Genomic DNA, 18,780 nt, shown 5'->3' with positions numbered 1-18,780 from the left:
CCTTGGCTGGTCTTCCTCTGGCGATGCTCATCCTCACTTCTTTATATCTTGATCGGCCTTCCCCTCATCGATCACACCTACACCTCGCCTCACCTTCGTAACTTAGCGGATTGGGCAACGATAGCGATTTCTCGAGTCTCGATCGCATCGGACAGGGTTGTGGCATTTTCTTCAAGCTCAATTCCCCTCCTCCGTCTTCATTGGCTCTCGCACAAGCCACCCCATTTTGCGTTTGTTGCCAACGCCGTTTTCCGATCATTCCTCCAGCCACCGAATCATCCGTCCACCAGCCCGGACATTAGCGCCCTGCAGCTGGCCAGTGGCGAGCGAGTGACTACCAACAAGCTGGGCACTAGTTATCTCGTCTGGTGCAACGGAGCTTTGCCCCAGATCTATGGGGAAGAACCCTCGCAGTAGTCGGTAGCAGTCGGTTGGAATCCCTGCCGCATTGGCCTGCCTACCAGCCCGACCGCTATCTAGCGTGAATAGCATTGTACAGCTCCTCAAAACGGGATTCGTTCTTCTTCAGATTCCGGGAGTGACGCGTGTCTGAGCGAGGAGGTTCTCCGCCACCCACGGTCACACCTGCGCAGCCAAGCGAGGGAGGAGGGCATTTAATATCTGCGCTCAGCCGCACTGGGTGGATTAGTTGCATTTGGCGCGCGAGGACCGTTGGTTCTGCCCTTGCTCATATTCTTCGGGCAAATACGCAGTAGATACGGCACCGGCGATCGCGCCCAGCCTTATACCGGGTGGAAACTGCATCTTAGCTTCCCTGAAATATCCCCACACGGTCCGGGCACCACCCCAAGTGGTCTCTGAAAAAGAGGGCTAGAGCTCGTTCGAAAGGGCGATCCTCTCTGGAGGCCTAACGACCCATTATTCCCTGTGGCAGCTGATGCTCAGGCGGTTTTTTGCTCACTAAATGAATCATTCAAAAATGCAACAGGCTGAATTGCCTTATGTTGGACCAAACCCTCCACAAATTGATAGCCCAGAAGAAGCTCCGGGTTTACAGATCATCGTTTTGGTAAGTCTTGTCTCACACTCTGCGTTCGTCTGTCCCATGTGGGTTTGACGTCTTCCCTTTTCACATGTTTTCCATCCTGGCAAGCCCGATCACTGGCATCCATGCGCCATGTCTCACATTCCTCCCCGCGGTTGTCCCGTCCTAAGTTCCGTACATTGCATCATTTCTTGCCGGTTGTGAGTTTCCACCTCGGTAGTCGACCACTAACACTTGCCTGTGAAGGGTCCAACTGGAGGTCCCCGTGAGGATAGAGTCACTGGACTTCTGGTCCGATCCACATCGACTAAATGGTCATCAAACTCGGTGGTCGCTGTTGATGCAGGTACCCTTCTTTGTGGGATTATTGACTCTCTCAAGCCGTGTGATAATCACCAGGAGGTATCAGACCAGGGCCCCTTTGCTGGTCTTGAACTTCCACACAACAATGCTCCGGCAAATGCAGCGCACGTTTTCCGGCACATCATTGGGGCTGTTTGCATCACACATCCTCATTTAGACCATATGTCGGCATTTGCCATAAATACGCCGGTTCTGGAGGCAGGATGTGGAGCGAAAACGCTGGCTGCCCTACCCTCTGTAGTCGCTGCAATCAAAACCCACGTGTTCAACGATGTGATCTGGCCAAACTTGTCCGATGAAGATGGCGGAGCTGGCCTTGTCACCTACCAGCGCTTAATGGAGGGTGGCAACCCTATGATGGGCCGTGGCGACGAGAGAGGCTATACACGAGTCTGCGAGGGCTTGTTGGCAAAATGCCTTGCCATCAGTCACGGGCGCTGCAGGCAGCGCTCCAACCCCGAGAGTGAGGTCCAACACCGGCTGAGCAGCGCCGCTTTTGGTTTTGATCCCCTAAGGCTGAACCCAAGGGGCTACTCGGTCTCGTTTGACGAACCAGAGTCTGGTTACTTTTCTCCGTCACGTTCGCCGGGCTTTCGTGTATCCGGGAAGGATGGCTGGGCAGCCGTCGAGTCCTCGGCGTTTTTCATCCGTGAACCCACTACGAAGCGAGAAGTGATCATCTTCGGCGACGTGGAGCCCGACACAATCTCACTCAATCCACGCAATCGACGCGTGTGGGAAGCAGCAGCACCGAAGATCGTTGCCTCTCAACTGCGAGCGATCTTCATCGAATGCTCCTATAATGACGATGTTGACGACGCGTCCTTGTACGGTCATCTTTGCCCACGCCACCTAATTGATGAATTGATTGTATTGGCGCAGAAAGTCACGGAATTAAAACACCCGGAGTCATTCTTGATGAAAAAGCGTAAGCGTGCGAGCGCCCCCGAGGCACCCGGAGACCCGGCCCTGAGCCCCAAATCGAAGAAGGCGGCCCTCGCTGGAGAGAAAAGTGGAAGCTCTCGTCGAGGGTCTGCTAGAACGACGCGTCGCCATACGCGTGCAAGAGTTGCTCTGGAAGATCCCAATGATCTTATGGGAGGAAGCCCCTATGTTTCTCATGCACCTAGTGAGGTTGGGATAGATCTGTCACTGGCCGAAAGTTCGGACCCTCTGACGGCACTTCAGTGGCCTGAACCGCCTCTGGCTGGTCTCTTGGTCTATATCATACACATAAAAGACGACTTGAATGATGGCCCACCTCCACAGGAGCGCATCTTGCAGGAACTCAAGGCCCAGGGGGAAGCTGCTGGGTTAGGATGCGAGTTCCGTGTTCCCGCACGTGGTGAGAGCGTTTTGATCTGATTGCCAGCTTGAAAAAGCTGCCGCAAGTTCATCATGGCACATCGCCCTTACACTTCAGCAGTACTCCATGCTTCTCTCCTAATGATTGGACGAATGCCAGACAATATAGCATTTTGCTACATAATTTGTCGTGGACGCACGAGGCGACTTTGGTTGCAGGGTTTCTTTGCCAAGGAACGTCGAAATTTTCGTGTCCGAACTCTTATTTTTATACGATAGCCTCTTCTATTTTACATCTTATGTTGCTATGTGGCGCGGCTGGTGGGAGCAAGGTCATGCGCTTCAAAATTTTACCTGTAACTTGTGCTTTCAGCAGATACCACTTGTACATTCGAGCGCATTGTCAATAGAGGCAGGGTTGCGAGACATCTGGCACCCCTGTGCCGGATTGGATAACAGACGCCATACATATCCCTACCTCGATAACTGGAGAGAATAATAAAGATAATAGAAGACATAGTTGATCACCCGCATGCCATTGTGCATAGGACTCAAGGATCATGAATCGCAGGCAATGATACAAGATATACAAATTGTTCATTCGTAACCATATTCACAACATAAATACATGGAACACCACTCCGTACCCAAAGATAACCCTGAACCGAAAAGGAGTAAAGAATACAAGCCACATACTCAGCCCCACTAAGAGCTACCAATACTCTTAGTCTTCTCCGTAGCCTGACAAATAACATCCTCCCACACCGCATTCTCACCCCGGGGAACCGTCAACCCCGAACTTTGCTCTTCCGCATCATCGGACCGAGTTCCGGATAGATCAAGAACGGCCTCCCCGTCTCTCGCAAACGCTATCAAATCCTCCTCGCTACCCCATTCTCCCATCGCCATCAAACCAATCGGAACCCGGGATCCATCCCGCGCGTCATATCCCGCGGGACAGTTGATCGCAGGACAGCCGGTGAAGTTGGCCAGCCAGACGTATTCCATGTTCCGGACGGAGGATTTTCCGTCGGATACGCCGCGGGCGAGATCGGCTTCGCCGCCTTCGATTCTCCAGCCTGGGATTGGGGTGGTGGGGCTGAGTATTAGGAGACCTGGGTGTTGTTGGAACAGATAGGCGAGATGGGTCATCAGGCAATTTCGGAGGCGCTGAGAGGCGAGGAAGTCCTGGCCGGTGATTTGCCACATGCCCATTGAGACTAGGACCTTATTGGGGGCAGTTAGTTGGCTGATTTGGTGAGGGGTGAGGGCCGAGGCGATTTCGTTCATGATGGTGAGGACGTGCGCGCGTTGGCCTTCGGGGAGGTAGGGTATCTTGATGTCGATGATGGTGTAGCCTTGCTCTTTGCGGTAGTACTCTAGGGCTGCGTCGAAGACGGAGCGAACTGAGGTTTCGGCCCGGTCGATCCAGTCCCGCACGATGCCGATAGTCTTGGGTCGGGGGGTGGCTCTGGATTCGGCCGCGGCAAGCTCAAGGAGAGGTGGCGGGAAGGCTGCTGAGAGAGGGTCTTCCGCTGTTGGAGCGGGTGTGGCCATGATACGGTAGGCAAGTGCCAGGTCGTCGATGCTGGCGGCGATAGGCCCATAGACGCCCACGGTTGTGGCGAGTGAGACGGTAGGAGAACCGCTAACTCGGCTGTGGGATGGTTTGAGACCCCAGATTCCGCAGAAGGAGGACGGGATGCGAATCGAGCCTCCGCCGTCGGCGCCCAGGGCGATGGGCACCAGGCCTGCGCCGACGGCATATCCAGATCCTCCCGAGGAGCCGCCGCAGTAGTAGTTGGGGTTGTGGGGGTTTCTGGGGGTGCCGTAGTTCGGGTTGTTGTTGGTGGTGTCTATCGTTGAAGGTGGTTGTTAGCTCTGGGTTGTGATGGGTTTGCTGGACAGTGCACTCACCTAAGCCCAGCTCGTGCATCGTGGTCTTTCCAATCACGATGGCGCCGGCTTCCTCCCATTTCTTCACACACCAGGAGGTGCCACCATTATCGCCGGTGAAGTCAATCTTACTTCCCAGTGTCCGCCGGTAGCCCTCCATGTGCACTTCGTCCTTGACCGCAACAGGGATACCATCCATGGGTCCTAGCTGATGGCCGCCTTTGTATCTTTGTGTAGAGGCTTCTGCTGCAGCGCGAATTCTCTCGATTTGCGCATCCAAAAAGGCGACCGAGTGCTTGCCGGGTGGATTGGCATCGCGGCGGATCAGGGGAAGCAAGGTCTCGACGACGGCAATAGGAGTCAATTCCCCCGATTTGTAGCGAGCTACATAGTCGGCAGAGGTGTAGTAGCCTGCATTTCCATTCCGCTTTTGGGTTGGAACGGGCAGACTGGCTAGAGACAAGGTGTCGGGGTTGGCGACGGGGATCACGGTAGGATCATATCGGGCGGAGTACTGGTCGAGGGGGAGGTTGCGGATGACGTCGAAACCGGCATTGCGCCAGAAGTAGCTTTGGATAAGGCCGACGTTTTGGATACTGAAAAATGGGGGGTAGTTGCTGGTTAGCGAGGGAGTGAATGAAGAAGAAGAGGAAGACTTACAGGGTGGCTCCGATGGCCAAGGGAGTGCCGCGGAAGACGGGGATCACCTGGTCCTCGTTCTTGTACGGCACCGCGGGTCCCGGTCGAACCTCCGGATAATGGAAGAATTGAGCTTTCTCGCCCATGATGCCTCTGACACGCAAGAGGTTTGCAATCCGGGGACGGAGGAGGGAGGACGGGAGGACCGAACAAAGAAGCCAGCTCGAGCTGGTCAGCTGCGGTGCTCCCCGCCAGAGCTTCCCAACCTTCCAGCCGCGGTTCAAACTGTTGCCAAGCCTGCCGTCACAAGCTCGATAACTAGTAGATACTAGATAGATAGATAGTATCTAGGGACACTGCTACACTCGCCACCGATCAACAAGAAGAAAACTTAGGCTGCCAAATTACATATACAGTAGTTACTTTTCATGGTGTCATGTTTTTGCCACATTCAGACCTCAAAATGCCAACTTGATGTTCGCCCGGTCCAATCCCAGCGCAATGCCCGTCAGAACCGCGGCATATCCGATCAGGATGGCCATAGCCTGTGCTGTACTGACATCAAGGGTGGGAACGCTCAGATTCACAGCCCCAGTGAGCAGGTTGGCCACCAGGAAGATGGCCAGCCCGCCCTTGTTAAATGCCTTGAGGACACGGCTCGTCGCAAACGAGACCCGCTCGGCCTCAGTATCTTTCCCCAGTGTCCGGTGCACGGATGGGAAGAAAATCGTCTCCAGGAGACAAAATAGAAACAGCTGGGAATTGTTAAACGCAGACACCCAGAGTACATAGGGCATGTTGGCGAGGCGGCGCGATACCGGAATGTTAGCGCCATACCCCATCGCATAGGTTGAGTTCAGGAGGAACAGCGCAGACCACGAGAGGGCTTGGACCCCCAAGGTCACAAGCACGCGCTTCCTAGCCTGTTGTGGGGACCTCGAGGGGCTTGTCCCGCGGGGAATGATCCGAATGCCAGCGGCACGACCGGCCAAGAAGATCGCAAAGTATCCTAGGAAAGAGAAGATCCCTTCCCGGTTCTTGGATAAGAAGCTCGGTCCACGAGGCGATACGAGGATGTAGCCCTTCAGATCGGTCGACTCGAGAGCGACCTGATACAATACAGCAACACCCAAGGAAAGGATCTCATAGGATGGAATGATAGCAGCCAGGGAGTCAAAAAGCTCCACGAAGGGAGGCAAAAGACCCAAGGTGAAGAAGAAGTTCCAGTGCACGCCATACTCCGTCACATGCTCCGCGTAGTCAAGTCCCTTCACACTGTACAGCCTGATCAATCCCAACACAAGCAGCGGGACCGAGTGCCGCGTGGACCCTGTCAGCCGTTGCCAGGTGGGAGTCTTCTTGGCTCCGCTCTTCCGACCCTTGAGTACTGAGCGAGCAGACACCACCCCTCCAGAAAACACAAAGGATCCAACCCCCAAATCCATGAGTGACGTGCCCCAGTTCTCTACCTTGGCGAACCGTCGTGGGAATGCCGGGAAGTCCACCGCCAGGATGGCAATACAGGTAATGATCATCATGGCTGCGCGATACGTTGTAAGGAACGGGTGCATTGGCAGAGACTCGGACATATCCGATGTTTTATCGGCCGCAGTTGATCTCGGCGGAGGCTTGGCCTTCTGTTGGCCTCGGGGAGGTCTCGAATTCAGGATCATGAGGGCAGGAGCGATCAGGAGGGCGTTGAGCGTCCATGGTGCAGAGGAGTATACCGTCGTGGCAAATAGGATAGCCAGTACATTGAGGAGAAAGTCGGTCACCAGTGCTGCTGAACTGTAAGGAGTAAAGAAGGAAAGACGTGATTGTAGCGCAGACCAAAGTAGGATAGCTGCCTGGAGCAAATCCCGAGTTAGTGACAATCGAAAAAAAATGACGTATCCAGGCGATTGACTTACAGGTGCGACCAGCGTCACAGCATTGATCTCATGGATTCCTCCGCCTGCCAGATTGGACACGAAGGCCTCTTTTCGCACCTTGTAGTCGGGATCCATGCTGGCAAGCACTTCCGGGTTCGAGTCCAATTGAGCGAGAGAGCAGGAAAGAAGGAGGAGGGGGAAGAGGGAAGAAGAGAGGTACGACGTTGCAGAAAGATTGGAGTTAATCTTGCATCAGTAAGTAATTATGCTATTGCGACGTGGCCGGCGCAAGGAATGAAGCAGCAGCAGCAGCGATGACGCTGGAAAAGACACCCGGCAAACAAACAAGTCCAACTGGCCACCAAGCCACTAAGGCACAAGCACCTCAGGCTAGCTACATCCCCAATCGGGCTAGCGTCGGGGGCCTGAATTACCCAGTATGGTAAACCGATTACGTCCCCGCCTTTTGCCATACCTAGAATCGGTGCCCCTCCCAAGGTTGCAACTTTCCACCTTTTCCATGGCCTACCTTCCCCTCAGCAAATCATCCGCTGCCATCTTTCCTGCTGGGGAGTTCATTTCCAACATGTCAATTGGGGGTGGCAATCGTCCAATGAATGGCAACTACCCCTGTGGTCACCATTGGCCCGTCGTTTCCCTTGTTCTTCGCTTTGTCTCACATCTGCCCCGATCAATTTTGGATCGATTTGTATACAGACACTCTCTCCCATTCCCCCACCCAACAGACAAGGAGCCTCTTGATTCTGGTGGTCATGGTGAGAATGTGAGGTCAAAGACTGTGGTAACGGTGAAATGAGGAGGGGGGGGAAAGAAATGAAAAATGAAAGAACAAAAAAGGAAAGAAGAAAGCAAAATCAAAAGCAAAAGCAAAAGGTCAGCCGGGATCTGCTGTGGAATATCGTGCTTACTTCGCTAGACTTGCGCCAGATCGATCTTGACTGCGCCGTATGAATTGCTGACTGAGACTCACATAACTTACCTACACCTGCCAGGCTACCAGGCTGCCATTGCTCGAACCTCCACATATTTCGGATCTACATTCTCTAGGGGACCAACCACGTTCTAGCACGAGACGCACCAGAATTCGCCCACTGAGATTGCGCATTACTATGGGGTACCATACTACTGCTGGGGCAGGGGTGCGAAGGTGAGCACAGAGGGGACGGAGTTTCTCCGTGTCCCTTAGTAGTACGGCTACGCAGGAAGCTGCTTTAGCCTGCGTCGTCGTTTCGGGCTAGAATTGGTTGGGTCAGCCGAGATTTAGCTCACAAGACATGCTGTGCCGCTTCTTCCATCGTTCTGCTGGGCTTTGGGCGACGTGAAAGACGACCGATAAGAAGAATTATGGGATGCATCCACCACAAGCCAATCAATCGGGAAGAAGATGATCACCAGCGGTTTTCAGTAAAGTACACGGCCGTTTCCCGTGCGGATGCAGCCTGGGACAATGATATGCAGCTATCAGGCCCACCGTACGGCTTTAGTACGGCTTACCTTAGGAGATTTATTTTTTAGGGTCATTTCGGCCGATGACCGGTATGTATGTACTCCGTACTCCGGGGTACATCGATGCCATGGCCCTGCCCCCTGGACATTGATCACACCACCACGTCGACTTTCCCGGTGCCTGGAGAATCGAAAGTGGTTCCTGAAAGTTTGTTGCTATGCCAATGGCACGTCATCATCCAATCTCCCACCCTTGCGAGCCCAAGACGAGGGGGAAATGGGCAAAGAGGCAGAAAAAGCAAAAAAAAGGGCAGGAAAAGCGAGGGAGGGAAAGGTGGGATCCAGACTCCATTTGAACCTTTTTGGATAAAACTGACTAACCTGAGATGGCAGGCCCTGAGTGCGTCATGCATTGGCGTTCAGCCAGCCTTCTCTTCCAGGTCCAGGGCCTCGGGGGTGCTGCAAATCCTCGCCCTTTGGTCGGCTTTTGCCGTCTAGTCTCGGGCGTGTTGCCCACTACATTCCCACTCTTGGTGATTCTGGACGGGAAAGTCTGGTTTCGATGTTCTACGGAGCTTCTTCGTCGGGCTTCTCGCCCGACACGAGAATTCCACCCGGCAGTCGATTGGTTCCGATTACTCAGAAGGGCCTTCTGGGTCAACCTTCCGCTCGGCTCAGCAAATCGTAGTTGGCCCTGATGGAGGGCCAGGCAGTGGACCCGATCTACTTACCCTCGTGGCGAGCACCACTCAAGTGCTACCATGGTTGCAACTGGCTCAAGGGGGCTCGCTGCCCAGTATTTACTCGCTTCCCAAATTCCGAAATTAGTGTCACGGAGGCTTCCGAAGTCGGATAAAGGCAACCGTTTGGGGAAGTTAGGGAATATCTCTGGTTTCGTTGGCGCGAAAAGCGATGGGATACGATTCGTTCAGCCGTGAGCACTAAAAGAGAGGCTCTTTGGGGGTCAGTAATGATTGTCCGCATCTGATAGCCTGGCAGATCCTGGAATCTGAGATTCGGATCCTGGAACCGCTGGGATCGTGCATACCAATCCAAAACCCGCAGATCGCTGGGCAAGTTGGTGGTCAGCCGCCGTCGTACTTTGTCAGTACAGCCAAACCCACTTCTTATGGTCCGATCCGCTTGGTCTCTCGACGTCCTAACCCCTAGGGATAAAGTACGTCGCACTCGGTATTCCCCCGTCCCGCCTGCACTGCGGTGGTCCTCGAACCAGTTTCTGTTTGTCGGTCTGTCGTTCTCTGCTCAGCCTGAACTCTGCTTTGGCCCCAGCATGGTGCCAAGGATTTCTCCAATGGTCGAACGCACGCCGTGAAGCTTCGGAACGAGTTCAAAGGCTACGTCGCCCTGGAATTATTTTTTTTCCTGCTTTCTCGTTCGCTTAAAAAAGAATATAATGTATCCGCTACTGAATCGGGTCTGCCATGTGGCCCGGAAGGACTAAGATCCACCAAGTGGTCACTACCGTACGAAGGGATGCTCCTCCAGACGCAAATTCCGAGCTGGACACGCCCATGGGCTAGAGGGACAGCAACCAACCACCTGCCCGGTTCCTCTTGAGTCCTGACTTCCTCGAGGTGTCTGACACCACCCTCTCGGTTACTTGACTGGTGTGCACTACCGCCACGCAACCAAGCCAGCCCGTCTAGGGTGCTGAGGGCCCCCTCGAATTGCGAATTAGAGCGTGCTTGTAGGTCGGGAGGGTCGGAAGGTGCTCATAGCGCAGCGCCGCCGACCCATAGAAGTAGCTTCTTGAAGAAAAGCACTGCACCATAACCGCCCCCCTTCCTCCAGGGGATTTTCCAGGCCGTGGGACCTGCTCATTGGCGCGTCTTCGGGCCCCCAAAACAACGGGTGGTAACGAGGCGTAACAGCTAAGAATAATGTTGGGGAGCCGGAGACTCAAGCGTCCAAGCTGTCCGGGAGAAGACAGTGACGATCTGGAGACCAAGCCAGGACTAGATCCTCCCAGGCCATACGTGCCTAATTTCTGCGCGAGTCTGACCTGGAATAATGGGTCCTGGCAGCCATGCCCAAAACGGGCAGTTCCCTGATTATTATTCCCTCCAAAGTCCAAACGCTCAACAAAGATCCCACAGCCTACTGCTGTCTACCTACGTATCTACCCGCCCACCTTGTTCCTATCAGGCGGCCTCCGTCCGTCCCCTTGGGTATATATACCTAGTTTAGCGCGACCCACGCACTTGGAACCGCTATAGTCGCATCTTGAGAGGCGGCCTCGAGTCCTCTGGTGGCCCACGCACGACTGGGATGCCTCACTCTTCCTAGAACGCCCATCTCCACCATCCGCCACGAATCTCTTCTGTTCTCCTTCCATCACCGTCGAGCTGGGCCCGAGTTGCTGCGCAGGATGAGCCCTACCCCAGAGCCCCCGACGACCAAAAAACGCGAGTCCCGTGCTGGGGCGCGTAAAGTGACGTCGCTCTCTGCCGAACAACTGGAGAGGAAGCGCGCCAACGATCGGGAAGCTCAGAGAACCATTCGGCAGCGGACAAAGGAGCATATCGAGCGGCTGGAGCACCAGGTGGCTGAGCTGAAGGCCAAGGGAGAACAATTCGACGATGTCGTCCGACGGAACGTGGCGTTGGAACATGAAATTCGGGCTTTGAAGCATCAGCTCGCCGTGGCTAGCAGACAAGGTTATCCGGGTATGGGTAGGTCACCGGTCTTCGTCGTCCACAAAGATTCAAGGGTGGTTGGAAGGTTGCTGACAATCGTTTCGGTGCAGCAGAAGGGTCGTATGGTAATAATGGCTCCGGGTCCATGCTCCCTGCCTCGCAGTTCGCAGAGCCCATGGGGATGAATCCAGCTTCCAGAGCACCGTCTGTCCTTTCTACGTCTAGTCGGGTTTCCATGGGGTCGGAGTGGCCACACTATGGTCCAACACGGTCCCCATCAACATGCGAATCGACCGAGACGAATTATGGCAGCCGAGCCGAGTCCTACCTCTTCGAAAATCAACTCCAACCGTCTGCAGCGATTTCCGTCGCGCCGCCGCAGGTCGGCTACAGCGCCCCTGTCTGTACTCAGCCTGAAACGACGTTTCATTCGTATGCTCAAGCATACCACACTGGAAACGTCAGTCGCGGACCGGCGGAAGAACTTGCACAGCACCCCCCGCAGCCACTCCCCTGCGTGCCCGGCCAGCGGCCTATGTCGGTGCCAACGATGCCAACGGAGAGACCTGGAGGATATCCGGTCGTCCACGCACCACAGCAATATCATCAACACACTCTCCCGCCTCAAACAAGGAATGAATACGGCTATGGCTGGGCCCCGCATCAGTCCTGAGTCTACCTAGTACGTAGATGGGGCCCTGGGAGATACTTTTTCTTAGCACGACCCAAGGCATTTGCGGCTATTGCCTGAATGAAGGCTCAGTGAGCGATCAGACGATTGTTTAGGCCAGCGCTCTCGACTGAAAGCAGAGGGAGTGCACACTATCTCGGACTCCATACACAAATTCGTGTGTTGCTCGCGGACATCCCACTACGGACTGACCGTATGCTACCAGGCTATCCAGATCGTATGCAAAGCCACGAAGGGGACTCATTAGACCGATCTTTGCACGACTTTCATCGGCGTCCACCATGGCGACCGGGATCTCACTAGCTCTGGCGGTCACCATACCGTCTGCCGGGACTGAGCAGGTCTGTCCCGTTCGCAGGCTGACCGACCCGCAACAGAGCATATCCGTGATCCGCCCCGAGAAGAGTTTGCCTACCGAGACACGCCCGTCCGGCGTGACGATGGATTCTACGTTTTCACGATTCGCCAGCAATGTGGAGGAAGTAATGCAGAATCAGATTGCATGATAGACTAGATTTCGATAACCGAGATACCCCGAATCCACTTGGTCGGTTTCAGAATAATCCAAACCGTACTACAACGTCATCATCTCCTCTCACCCAGTAAATTATTCTTGTCCCGTTTCCAGAATCAATCTCTGTTCCATGAAACGAATCCATTCGGCCCGGCGCCGGCTCGTCTACCGGACTCCCGATACTGAAAGCAGGCACACCCTCCACCAGCCAGGAGCGGGACCGTGAATCTGAATCTGATTCGAGCTCGGCAGACAAATGCCGGAAGATCGGGCCAGTGTAACTACCGATCTCTCCCTCCGCCTTCCATCCGATCGGAACCATCCCCATCCTGCTGCCTCTGTTCCTGTATCCCAAGGGTCTTCTCCTTCGTCTCTACCTAATACCCCGTCACGAGATCCTGAAAAAGCGGGCTCGCTTCATCCCGATCGCTCGTCCGGTTAACCTTATGTCGAAATGATCGGCGTGGTCTCTACATAGTAGTACTTATCTACTATGGAGGTCGTCGGTCCGGTCGGTCGCCCGGTCGGGTCCACTACATTATGTACGGTCTCTGCTTTCCTATGCCCAATGGGCATCGAATCGGATGCATTTTCCGCCCGGTATCCCAAGCGAGAACCCTAAATTGTGCTTCTTTATGGATGTTGATGGGGATTATGAATCAAGAAGCATGGAGAAGTATAGGCTATGAAACTTGAAACACGAGGTGATCGTTCGTTTAGTACTGTCGGTTGAAGCCGACGCATATCTATCCCATCCCATCTTCCCCACATTGATCAATAAGATACATACATGCATACGACGTCTACGACACGGACATTCTATGGAACGGCGGAAAGAAGATGGAGAAGGAAGTGGGGGAGAGTGATGAGGTTTCAGATTTAGTGAGTGTACTGCTTCTGGAGCAGCTTGGCGATGGTTTGCAGCTGGATGTTGCTGGTGCCTTCGTAGATGGCTCCGATCTTACTATCCCGGAACATCTTCTCGGCGATGCCTTCACGCACGAAGCCCATGCCTCCCATCCACTCCACTGCAGAGCCGGACACGCGGCCGGCAACTTGCGAGGCATACAGCTTCGCCATGGCAGCGTCTTGCACGAAGTCTTGTCCGGCTTCCTTCTTGCGCGCCGCGTTGTAGACCAGCGCTCGTGCGGCTGCGATCTCCGTGTATGCCTGCGCGATCTGGTGCTGCATGCCTTGGAAGTTGCCGATCAGTTGGCCGAATTGGCGGCGGTCGTTCCAGACATACCTGTGTCGGTGGTTAGCGGGGTGAAGGATTTGAGTGTGGGGTGGATGAGATGAGGTGGGTTCTTACCGTGCGGCGTTCTCCCAAGCACCAAGAGCCAGACCAGTCATCTGAGCGGCGATACCGATCCGGCCCTCGTTGAGCACGCTGATGGCGTACTTGTATCCCTGACCTTCTTCACCGAGCAAGTTGCTCTTGGGGATCACGACGTCGTCGAAGTTAAGCACGCAGGTGCTGCTGGCCCGGATACCCAGCTTCTTTTCCTTTTTGGCGATGGAAAAGCCGGGAGTATCCTTCTCGAAAATAAAGGCTGTGATACCACGGTAACCCTGGCTGGGGTCAAGGTTCGCAAAGACAATGAACACACCGGCCTCCATAGAGTTGGTGATCCACATCTTGGAACCGTTGATCTTGTATCCATCAGCCGTCTTCTCAGCCTTAGTCTGCAAGGCAAACGCATCCGATCCGGAGGCCGGCTCCGACAGACAGAATGAGCCGACGGTACCCGTCGCCAGCTTGGGCAGCCATGTGCGTCTGGCCTGCGCGTCACCGTACTTCATGATAGCAGTGTTGACCAGGGTGTTGTGGACATCAACGAGAACACTGACGCTGGGGTCAACGCGAGCCAGCTCCTCGATGGCGACAATCGCAGCCGTGAAGTTCATTCCCGCACCGCCGTACTCCTCCGGAATTTCGATGCTCATCAACCCTTGTTCGAATAAGTGCTCGACCACTGCTGGGTCCATTGTCTCCGCTTCATCCATATCTCGCACTTTGGGGGCAATTTGGTCCTGCGCGAATTTGGAAACCGACTCGGCCATCAGGGACTCGGTCTCGGAGAGAAAGGTGATCGGGGTTGGGGTCAGGCCGGACAGGTCGACATCCCGCCGGCGGGATGTGGTGGAGAAGGCATGGGTGCTGCTGAGGAGAGGTGTCAGTGGGGGTGAGGGAATAATGGTGGTGTTGTATGCTATTTCTTAGGCTGGCTGATTCTGGCTGGAAGCTGGAGGGCTGGATCATGGTAGGAATCTCACCTCAAGGCAAGCCTATACGGCTGTGGCGGTCTTGCGATAAGGCGGGCGGAGGTTGCAGTGCGCGACAAGGGCCGCAACGCACGGGTGATGGACGCCATTATGAAATCTGGACAAACAAAGGTATCTGGGTAGTGTGAATGTGAAACGCACGACAGGACCTAAGAGGGGAAGGAGGGGGGAAGAAAAGGAGGAGAGCAGCTGGGGATTGAACGGGGTGAAATCACGAGGCGACAGATGGGCCTCGGCTAAACGCGGCCGAGGGCCGTCGATCAGCCGTCTCCGTCTCTCCGCACTTTACCTCCGGCTTGCACCTCTCCATTCCCTTTCAGAGACTACGGAAGAACTGAGAAGGCTTGCGAGTCACTGCTACTATCATCAACATTATTTTATCGCATTGATCTCCAGTACGCCTATCTATGGCCCCAGACAGGAACTCCCAAAACCGTTCACATGCTTTCCCGGTTCATCAAACGCTGAACACCTTTTCCGGCTCAAATACCTTTGCCTGAGAGAAGTAATAGCCTCGCTGGTTCGCCACAATGCGTTTCCCGGTTCGGTTGTCCGTAAAGTCGCAGTTGTAATGCGTATGCCCGAATGCCCACAGCCGCACCTGGGGTTTTTCCCAACACGGTTCACCAGTAAGGTCCGTTGCGAACGCCGACGAGATGGGGCTCTTAGCATGGACGGGATCAACCGCTGATGGTGCAACCGTCGGGCTGTGATGGCTGAAGATTACGATCTTGTGGTGCGGATCAGATTTGGCGATTTCGGAGACTTGATCGTTGAGCCAGGCACGATCGGCTTCGTGGACAGCGCGGTGGTCCTCGACCGACCAGTCCTTGATGTAGTAAAAGTCATTCAGACCGAAGCTAACCCGCTCCTCCTGCATCTCGCAGATCTTGGTGTGAAATGTACACCCTAGGACGGTGACGTCCGGGGCCAGATCATATCGTGTTTGGTCGAGAAGGACGAACTCCCCTAGCTTGGGAGATCCGGGTTGAGTGTGTTGCGCTCGTTTGTGGCTAATGTCGTCAGAGAATTGCCTCAGTTTCTCTCTCACCTCCGGCCAGCTGGAATGGAAAGGCTCGTGATTTCCCAGCACGAGGAAGACGACCTCGAATTTGCGCAGCTGGTCTTCGATGAACGGGAGGAAGCCATCGTCCCTGACGTTGCCGATATCGCCTAGGAGCGCTAGATAGGGTGCTTTGGGCGAAATCTCGAACAGATCGTATGCGACAGGGTTTTCTAGGTGCAGATCTGAGACGATCTGGAACCGTGCCATCGTTAGTGAGGGGCTGGACCTCCCTTGGTCCGTCAATCAACCAGGTGTTAAGCGCCCTGCAACCGCTGAGGGATCACGCTGCGCACTGACTGGCTCGGTGGAGGAGGGGAACGCAAAGACCTCTCGAGTGTCTCCACTCGGGCAGTCCTTTCAGGGTCCTTGGATGGATGACTGGAGCTGCTCTTGCCGCCGACTGTGTATCGGTTCTATTCTTGTTCGGGCTCGACCACTCACACGCCGCCTTCGCGATATGTGGCGGTGCAGATGTGATGTGACGGAATGTGGCGCAGTTCCGCCAAGAGCGGACGGCGCCATTATGTCACTCGCCCTCCTCCAATTCATTCAGCGATCATCCCCCATGGGCTGCCTGCCGCGGTGCACTCAGGTATTTATTGCCTGTCTCCCGGCCCCGGGCTAGGCCTCCTTCTTCTTTGATTTTACCTCCTTTAAGATCTTGGGGCTGCGGTTGATGTCTATCATCTTTCACTTGCCAAACATCTAGGCTGCGCTGCGCTGCGGTTATCGGTTCCCCGCAAAGTCCCCCCTCCCCCACTCGGTACAGGGCCTTCGTGTGAATCTATCTGCCTACGTCAATTCCTCGGGGGTTCGGCCATGGCTTCCACCATTCATGACCCAAGGCTACTCTATAGCATCAATAACATCCGTGCCTATCACCTGCAAAATGGCGAGGAGACGGAACTTACTCCGTCTGGACCCCAGACTCTCTCGCTTCTAATGGTTCCAACCAGAACTAGCACACCTGAGAACTCCTTTTCTACACCTCCCCCCAATACCTCTGCTGAGGATGACTTCTACCTTCACTTGCATCTACCACCGGAGTTGGACCTAGCGCTCCCTGCGACTACCCAGATCTTCCACCAGCATCCAGACAGCTACTTGATCCCTCGCTGGGATTTGGGTCCCAACGCCGGTGTATTCATTCGCATCCAGTTTCCGGGAGTTGGCTCCGGCCCGGGTAGGGTGACACAGGATGATGTGGATACTTTTGAGACAATCCTGGCCCAATGCACTGCGTTCCTCGAACGCGCACCCCCGCCCAGTGACCATGCTCCGTATAACCCTGCGGCATATGCGCCTAATGAGGGGTACATCTCTTCTCCCGGTACTAGTCAGGATGACTCACATGGGCGGATTGTTCTCGTGGATGAGGAGGATGGCAGCGTGGTTGGTGAGATGGAGGGGTATGATGTGGTGGAGAAGCCCGGGGTTCAACCTGGCTCGAAGAGTACGTACTGCACTCCTCCTTATCCGTGAGCCTTTGCTAACTGGTTTCTCTGTCTTAGGACCTGTGGAGGTTGAACTCCCTAACGAAGGTGAAGGCAATCAAGTCAGGGTCAGCAATGTCTCGGAGGAATACCTGCGGATGGCCCGTCACCCGGCCTACAAAGACTCGACGATTGTCCAGACATCAGCGACAGCCTCCCGATTGATTGTAACCGGATCTTCTTACCTTGCGAACATCCTCACAAGCGGCGCGGAGAGTTTCACCAAGAAGACTAAACCCAACCCCAAGCCCATGACCTTCTCGGAGACCACACACTCGCGGATCAGAAGGGTCGGCACCTTTTCACAGGGTGCTGCCGATCTCTCTGCTAAGACGGTTGGGCAGGTGGGTAAATACGCACAGAACATTGGTGCCTCTTTGGCCCGTCGCAAGGAGAATGATAGGCAAAGAGGGACAGAGAGGTATGGAAACGACTACAAGCCGGGCATCCTGAACAAGTCGATGATTGCGTTCTCGACTTTGACGGATGGCATCGAGCAGAGTGCCCGCAACGTGCTGATCTCTGGCTCGACCGCTGCCAGCACCATGATTGGACATCGCTATGGCGAGCAGGCGGGCTCCGTGGCCTCCAATCTCACTGGCGGTGTCAAGAATGTCGGTCTGGTGTACATTGATGCCGCGGGTGTGAGCCGCAAGGCTATGCTGAAGTCTGTTGCCAGAGGTATGGTTGTCGGGCGCATGCGAAACGGGCAACAGGTACTCATCGGCACAGGTGACGGCGGGGATGTTCCCCCTGGAGCAGCTGGTCCAAGCCAGCAACCTCAACAATCTCAGCAACCTCAGCAACCTCAGCAACCTTGGTCAGGCCTTCCTCCGGTGATGAGACGCCCATCCTCGAGCGCGACCCCTCCACCGGCATACGGTGCTCCGGGCACCACTTCACTAGGCGGTATATCCATGTCAGGGGGTCGGCGTTGATTCAAGAACACTTTCGCTATATCTATGATGCGCACCTTTTCGTTTATTTTTCACCTGTTGTATTGCGTTTAATGTAATGATCTTATGATCTTATGACTGATGCTCTGGGGCTGATTTGTTCTTCTGTTCGTCTTAATTCTCTCTGATGTATCTATGATATGGTCTTGCTGGGTTGTGCAGTCAATGGTATAGCGCTTGACTGCATTCTGGTAAACATGTATTCGGTTTATATGACCACGTATCTTCCTGCTTCCTATATTCTATGCTGGATTGGTGATTCTCGACAGTTACCTGGGCCATATCCACCACTCAGTGGTTGACAGACCCCATACAATTGCCTCGTCCAAATGCTGGAATAGCAGCGCTCATTAAATTCTCCGGGCATGGACACAGGTTAGGGGCTCCATTCTGAGACTTAGCTAGATAAGTAATATAACCCCGTCATCGCCTTTCGTCTTAGTTCCTACATCTATCAATCTCCGTCTCTCTGCCCTATCCTTTACAGTGGTTTAGTCAGTATCATTCAATATCACCAATAAGCTCATTAGTACCCTCTGCTCTTCATATCTAAATGATACCAGTCTACAG

The 18,780-nt window shown here is 54.5% G+C and overlaps 6 protein-coding genes across 6 annotated transcripts; 3 read left to right on the top strand and 3 right to left on the bottom strand.

The window, feature by feature from the left end:
- Positions 1-940: 940 nt before the first annotated feature.
- Positions 941-2,734, top strand: pdeA (3',5'-cyclic-nucleotide phosphodiesterase PDE1; the record flags this gene model as incomplete). The annotated part of the gene is made up of 2 exons (XM_025615671.1): positions 941-1,030; positions 1,253-2,734. The coding sequence occupies 2 exons, from the start codon at positions 941-943 to the stop codon at positions 2,732-2,734; spliced, it is 1,572 nt and encodes a 523-aa protein (XP_025468060.1).
- Positions 2,735-3,276: 542 nt separating this feature from the next.
- Positions 3,277-5,432, bottom strand: BO94DRAFT_534586 (amidase). Its single transcript, XM_025611581.1, has 3 exons — positions 5,231-5,432; positions 4,592-5,166; positions 3,277-4,530 (listed from the first exon to the last, which is right to left on the bottom strand). The coding sequence occupies exons 1-3, from the start codon at positions 5,353-5,355 to the stop codon at positions 3,380-3,382; spliced, it is 1,851 nt and encodes a 616-aa protein (XP_025468059.1). The 5' UTR covers positions 5,356-5,432; the 3' UTR covers positions 3,277-3,379.
- Positions 5,433-5,511: 79 nt separating this feature from the next.
- gwt1 (putative GPI anchor biosynthesis protein Gwt1) lies at positions 5,512-7,367 on the bottom strand. Its single transcript, XM_025608701.1, has 2 exons — positions 7,120-7,367; positions 5,512-7,056 (listed from the first exon to the last, which is right to left on the bottom strand). Exons 1-2 carry the CDS (start codon positions 7,213-7,215, stop codon positions 5,668-5,670), a joined length of 1,485 nt encoding a protein of 494 aa, XP_025468058.1. The 5' UTR covers positions 7,216-7,367; the 3' UTR covers positions 5,512-5,667.
- Positions 7,368-10,778: 3,411 nt separating this feature from the next.
- Positions 10,779-11,932, top strand: BO94DRAFT_48031 (bZIP transcription factor). Its single transcript, XM_025608788.1, has 2 exons — positions 10,779-11,240; positions 11,318-11,932. Exons 1-2 carry the CDS (start codon positions 10,937-10,939, stop codon positions 11,875-11,877), a joined length of 864 nt encoding a protein of 287 aa, XP_025468057.1. The 5' UTR covers positions 10,779-10,936; the 3' UTR covers positions 11,878-11,932.
- Positions 11,933-13,084: 1,152 nt separating this feature from the next.
- On the bottom strand, positions 13,085-16,125 carry BO94DRAFT_565540 (acyl-CoA dehydrogenase mitochondrial precursor). The gene is made up of 5 exons (XM_025614501.1): positions 15,186-16,125; positions 15,023-15,029; positions 14,687-14,792; positions 13,722-14,573; positions 13,085-13,655 (listed from the first exon to the last, which is right to left on the bottom strand). The coding sequence occupies exons 1-5, from the start codon at positions 15,966-15,968 to the stop codon at positions 13,289-13,291; spliced, it is 2,115 nt and encodes a 704-aa protein (XP_025468056.1). The 5' UTR covers positions 15,969-16,125; the 3' UTR covers positions 13,085-13,288.
- Positions 16,126-16,515: 390 nt separating this feature from the next.
- Positions 16,516-18,630, top strand: BO94DRAFT_515570 (senescence-associated domain-containing protein). Its single transcript, XM_025609926.1, has 2 exons — positions 16,516-17,214; positions 17,273-18,630. Exons 1-2 carry the CDS (start codon positions 16,581-16,583, stop codon positions 18,190-18,192), a joined length of 1,554 nt encoding a protein of 517 aa, XP_025468055.1. The 5' UTR covers positions 16,516-16,580; the 3' UTR covers positions 18,193-18,630.
- The last annotated feature ends 150 nt before the right edge of the window (positions 18,631-18,780 follow it).

This window comes from Aspergillus sclerotioniger (genome assembly GCF_003184525.1).
Source record: "Aspergillus sclerotioniger CBS 115572 chromosome Unknown BO94scaffold_12, whole genome shotgun sequence".
In the NCBI taxonomy this organism is placed as follows: Eukaryota; Fungi; Ascomycota; class Eurotiomycetes; order Eurotiales; family Aspergillaceae; genus Aspergillus; species Aspergillus sclerotioniger.
Note: the sequence above shows the minus strand (reverse complement) of the source record. Positions and strands in the feature narration are given on the sequence as shown.

Excerpts from the sequence above, each read along its gene's own strand:
- gwt1 (XM_025608701.1), bottom strand. The coding sequence starts at position 7,215 with ATGGATCCCGACTACAAGGTGCGAAAAGAGGCCTTCGTGTCCAATCTG. Across the intron at positions 7,057-7,119 it reads CTGTGACGCTGGTCGCACCT|GCAGCTATCCTACTTTGGTC; the intron begins GTAAGTCAATCG and ends GATTTGCTCCAG.
- BO94DRAFT_534586 (XM_025611581.1), bottom strand. The coding sequence starts at position 5,355 with ATGGGCGAGAAAGCTCAATTCTTCCATTATCCGGAGGTTCGACCGGGA. Across the intron at positions 5,167-5,230 it reads TTGGCCATCGGAGCCACCCT|TATCCAAAACGTCGGCCTTA; the intron begins GTAAGTCTTCCT and ends CCCATTTTTCAG. Across the intron at positions 4,531-4,591 it reads GATGCACGAGCTGGGCTTAG|ACACCACCAACAACAACCCG; the intron begins GTGAGTGCACTG and ends CTTCAACGATAG.
- BO94DRAFT_515570 (XM_025609926.1), top strand. The coding sequence starts at position 16,581 with ATGGCTTCCACCATTCATGACCCAAGGCTACTCTATAGCATCAATAAC. Across the intron at positions 17,215-17,272 it reads GGTTCAACCTGGCTCGAAGA|GACCTGTGGAGGTTGAACTC; the intron begins GTACGTACTGCA and ends TCTCTGTCTTAG.
- BO94DRAFT_565540 (XM_025614501.1), bottom strand. The coding sequence starts at position 15,968 with ATGGCACGGTTCCAGATCGTCTCAGATCTGCACCTAGAAAACCCTGTC. Across the intron at positions 14,574-14,686 it reads CCGTATAGGCTTGCCTTGAG|CAGCACCCATGCCTTCTCCA; the intron begins GTGAGATTCCTA and ends ACCTCTCCTCAG. Across the intron at positions 13,656-13,721 it reads GCTTGGGAGAACGCCGCACG|GTATGTCTGGAACGACCGCC; the intron begins GTAAGAACCCAC and ends CCACCGACACAG.
- BO94DRAFT_48031 (XM_025608788.1), top strand. The coding sequence starts at position 10,937 with ATGAGCCCTACCCCAGAGCCCCCGACGACCAAAAAACGCGAGTCCCGT. Across the intron at positions 11,241-11,317 it reads ACAAGGTTATCCGGGTATGG|AAGGGTCGTATGGTAATAAT; the intron begins GTAGGTCACCGG and ends TCGGTGCAGCAG.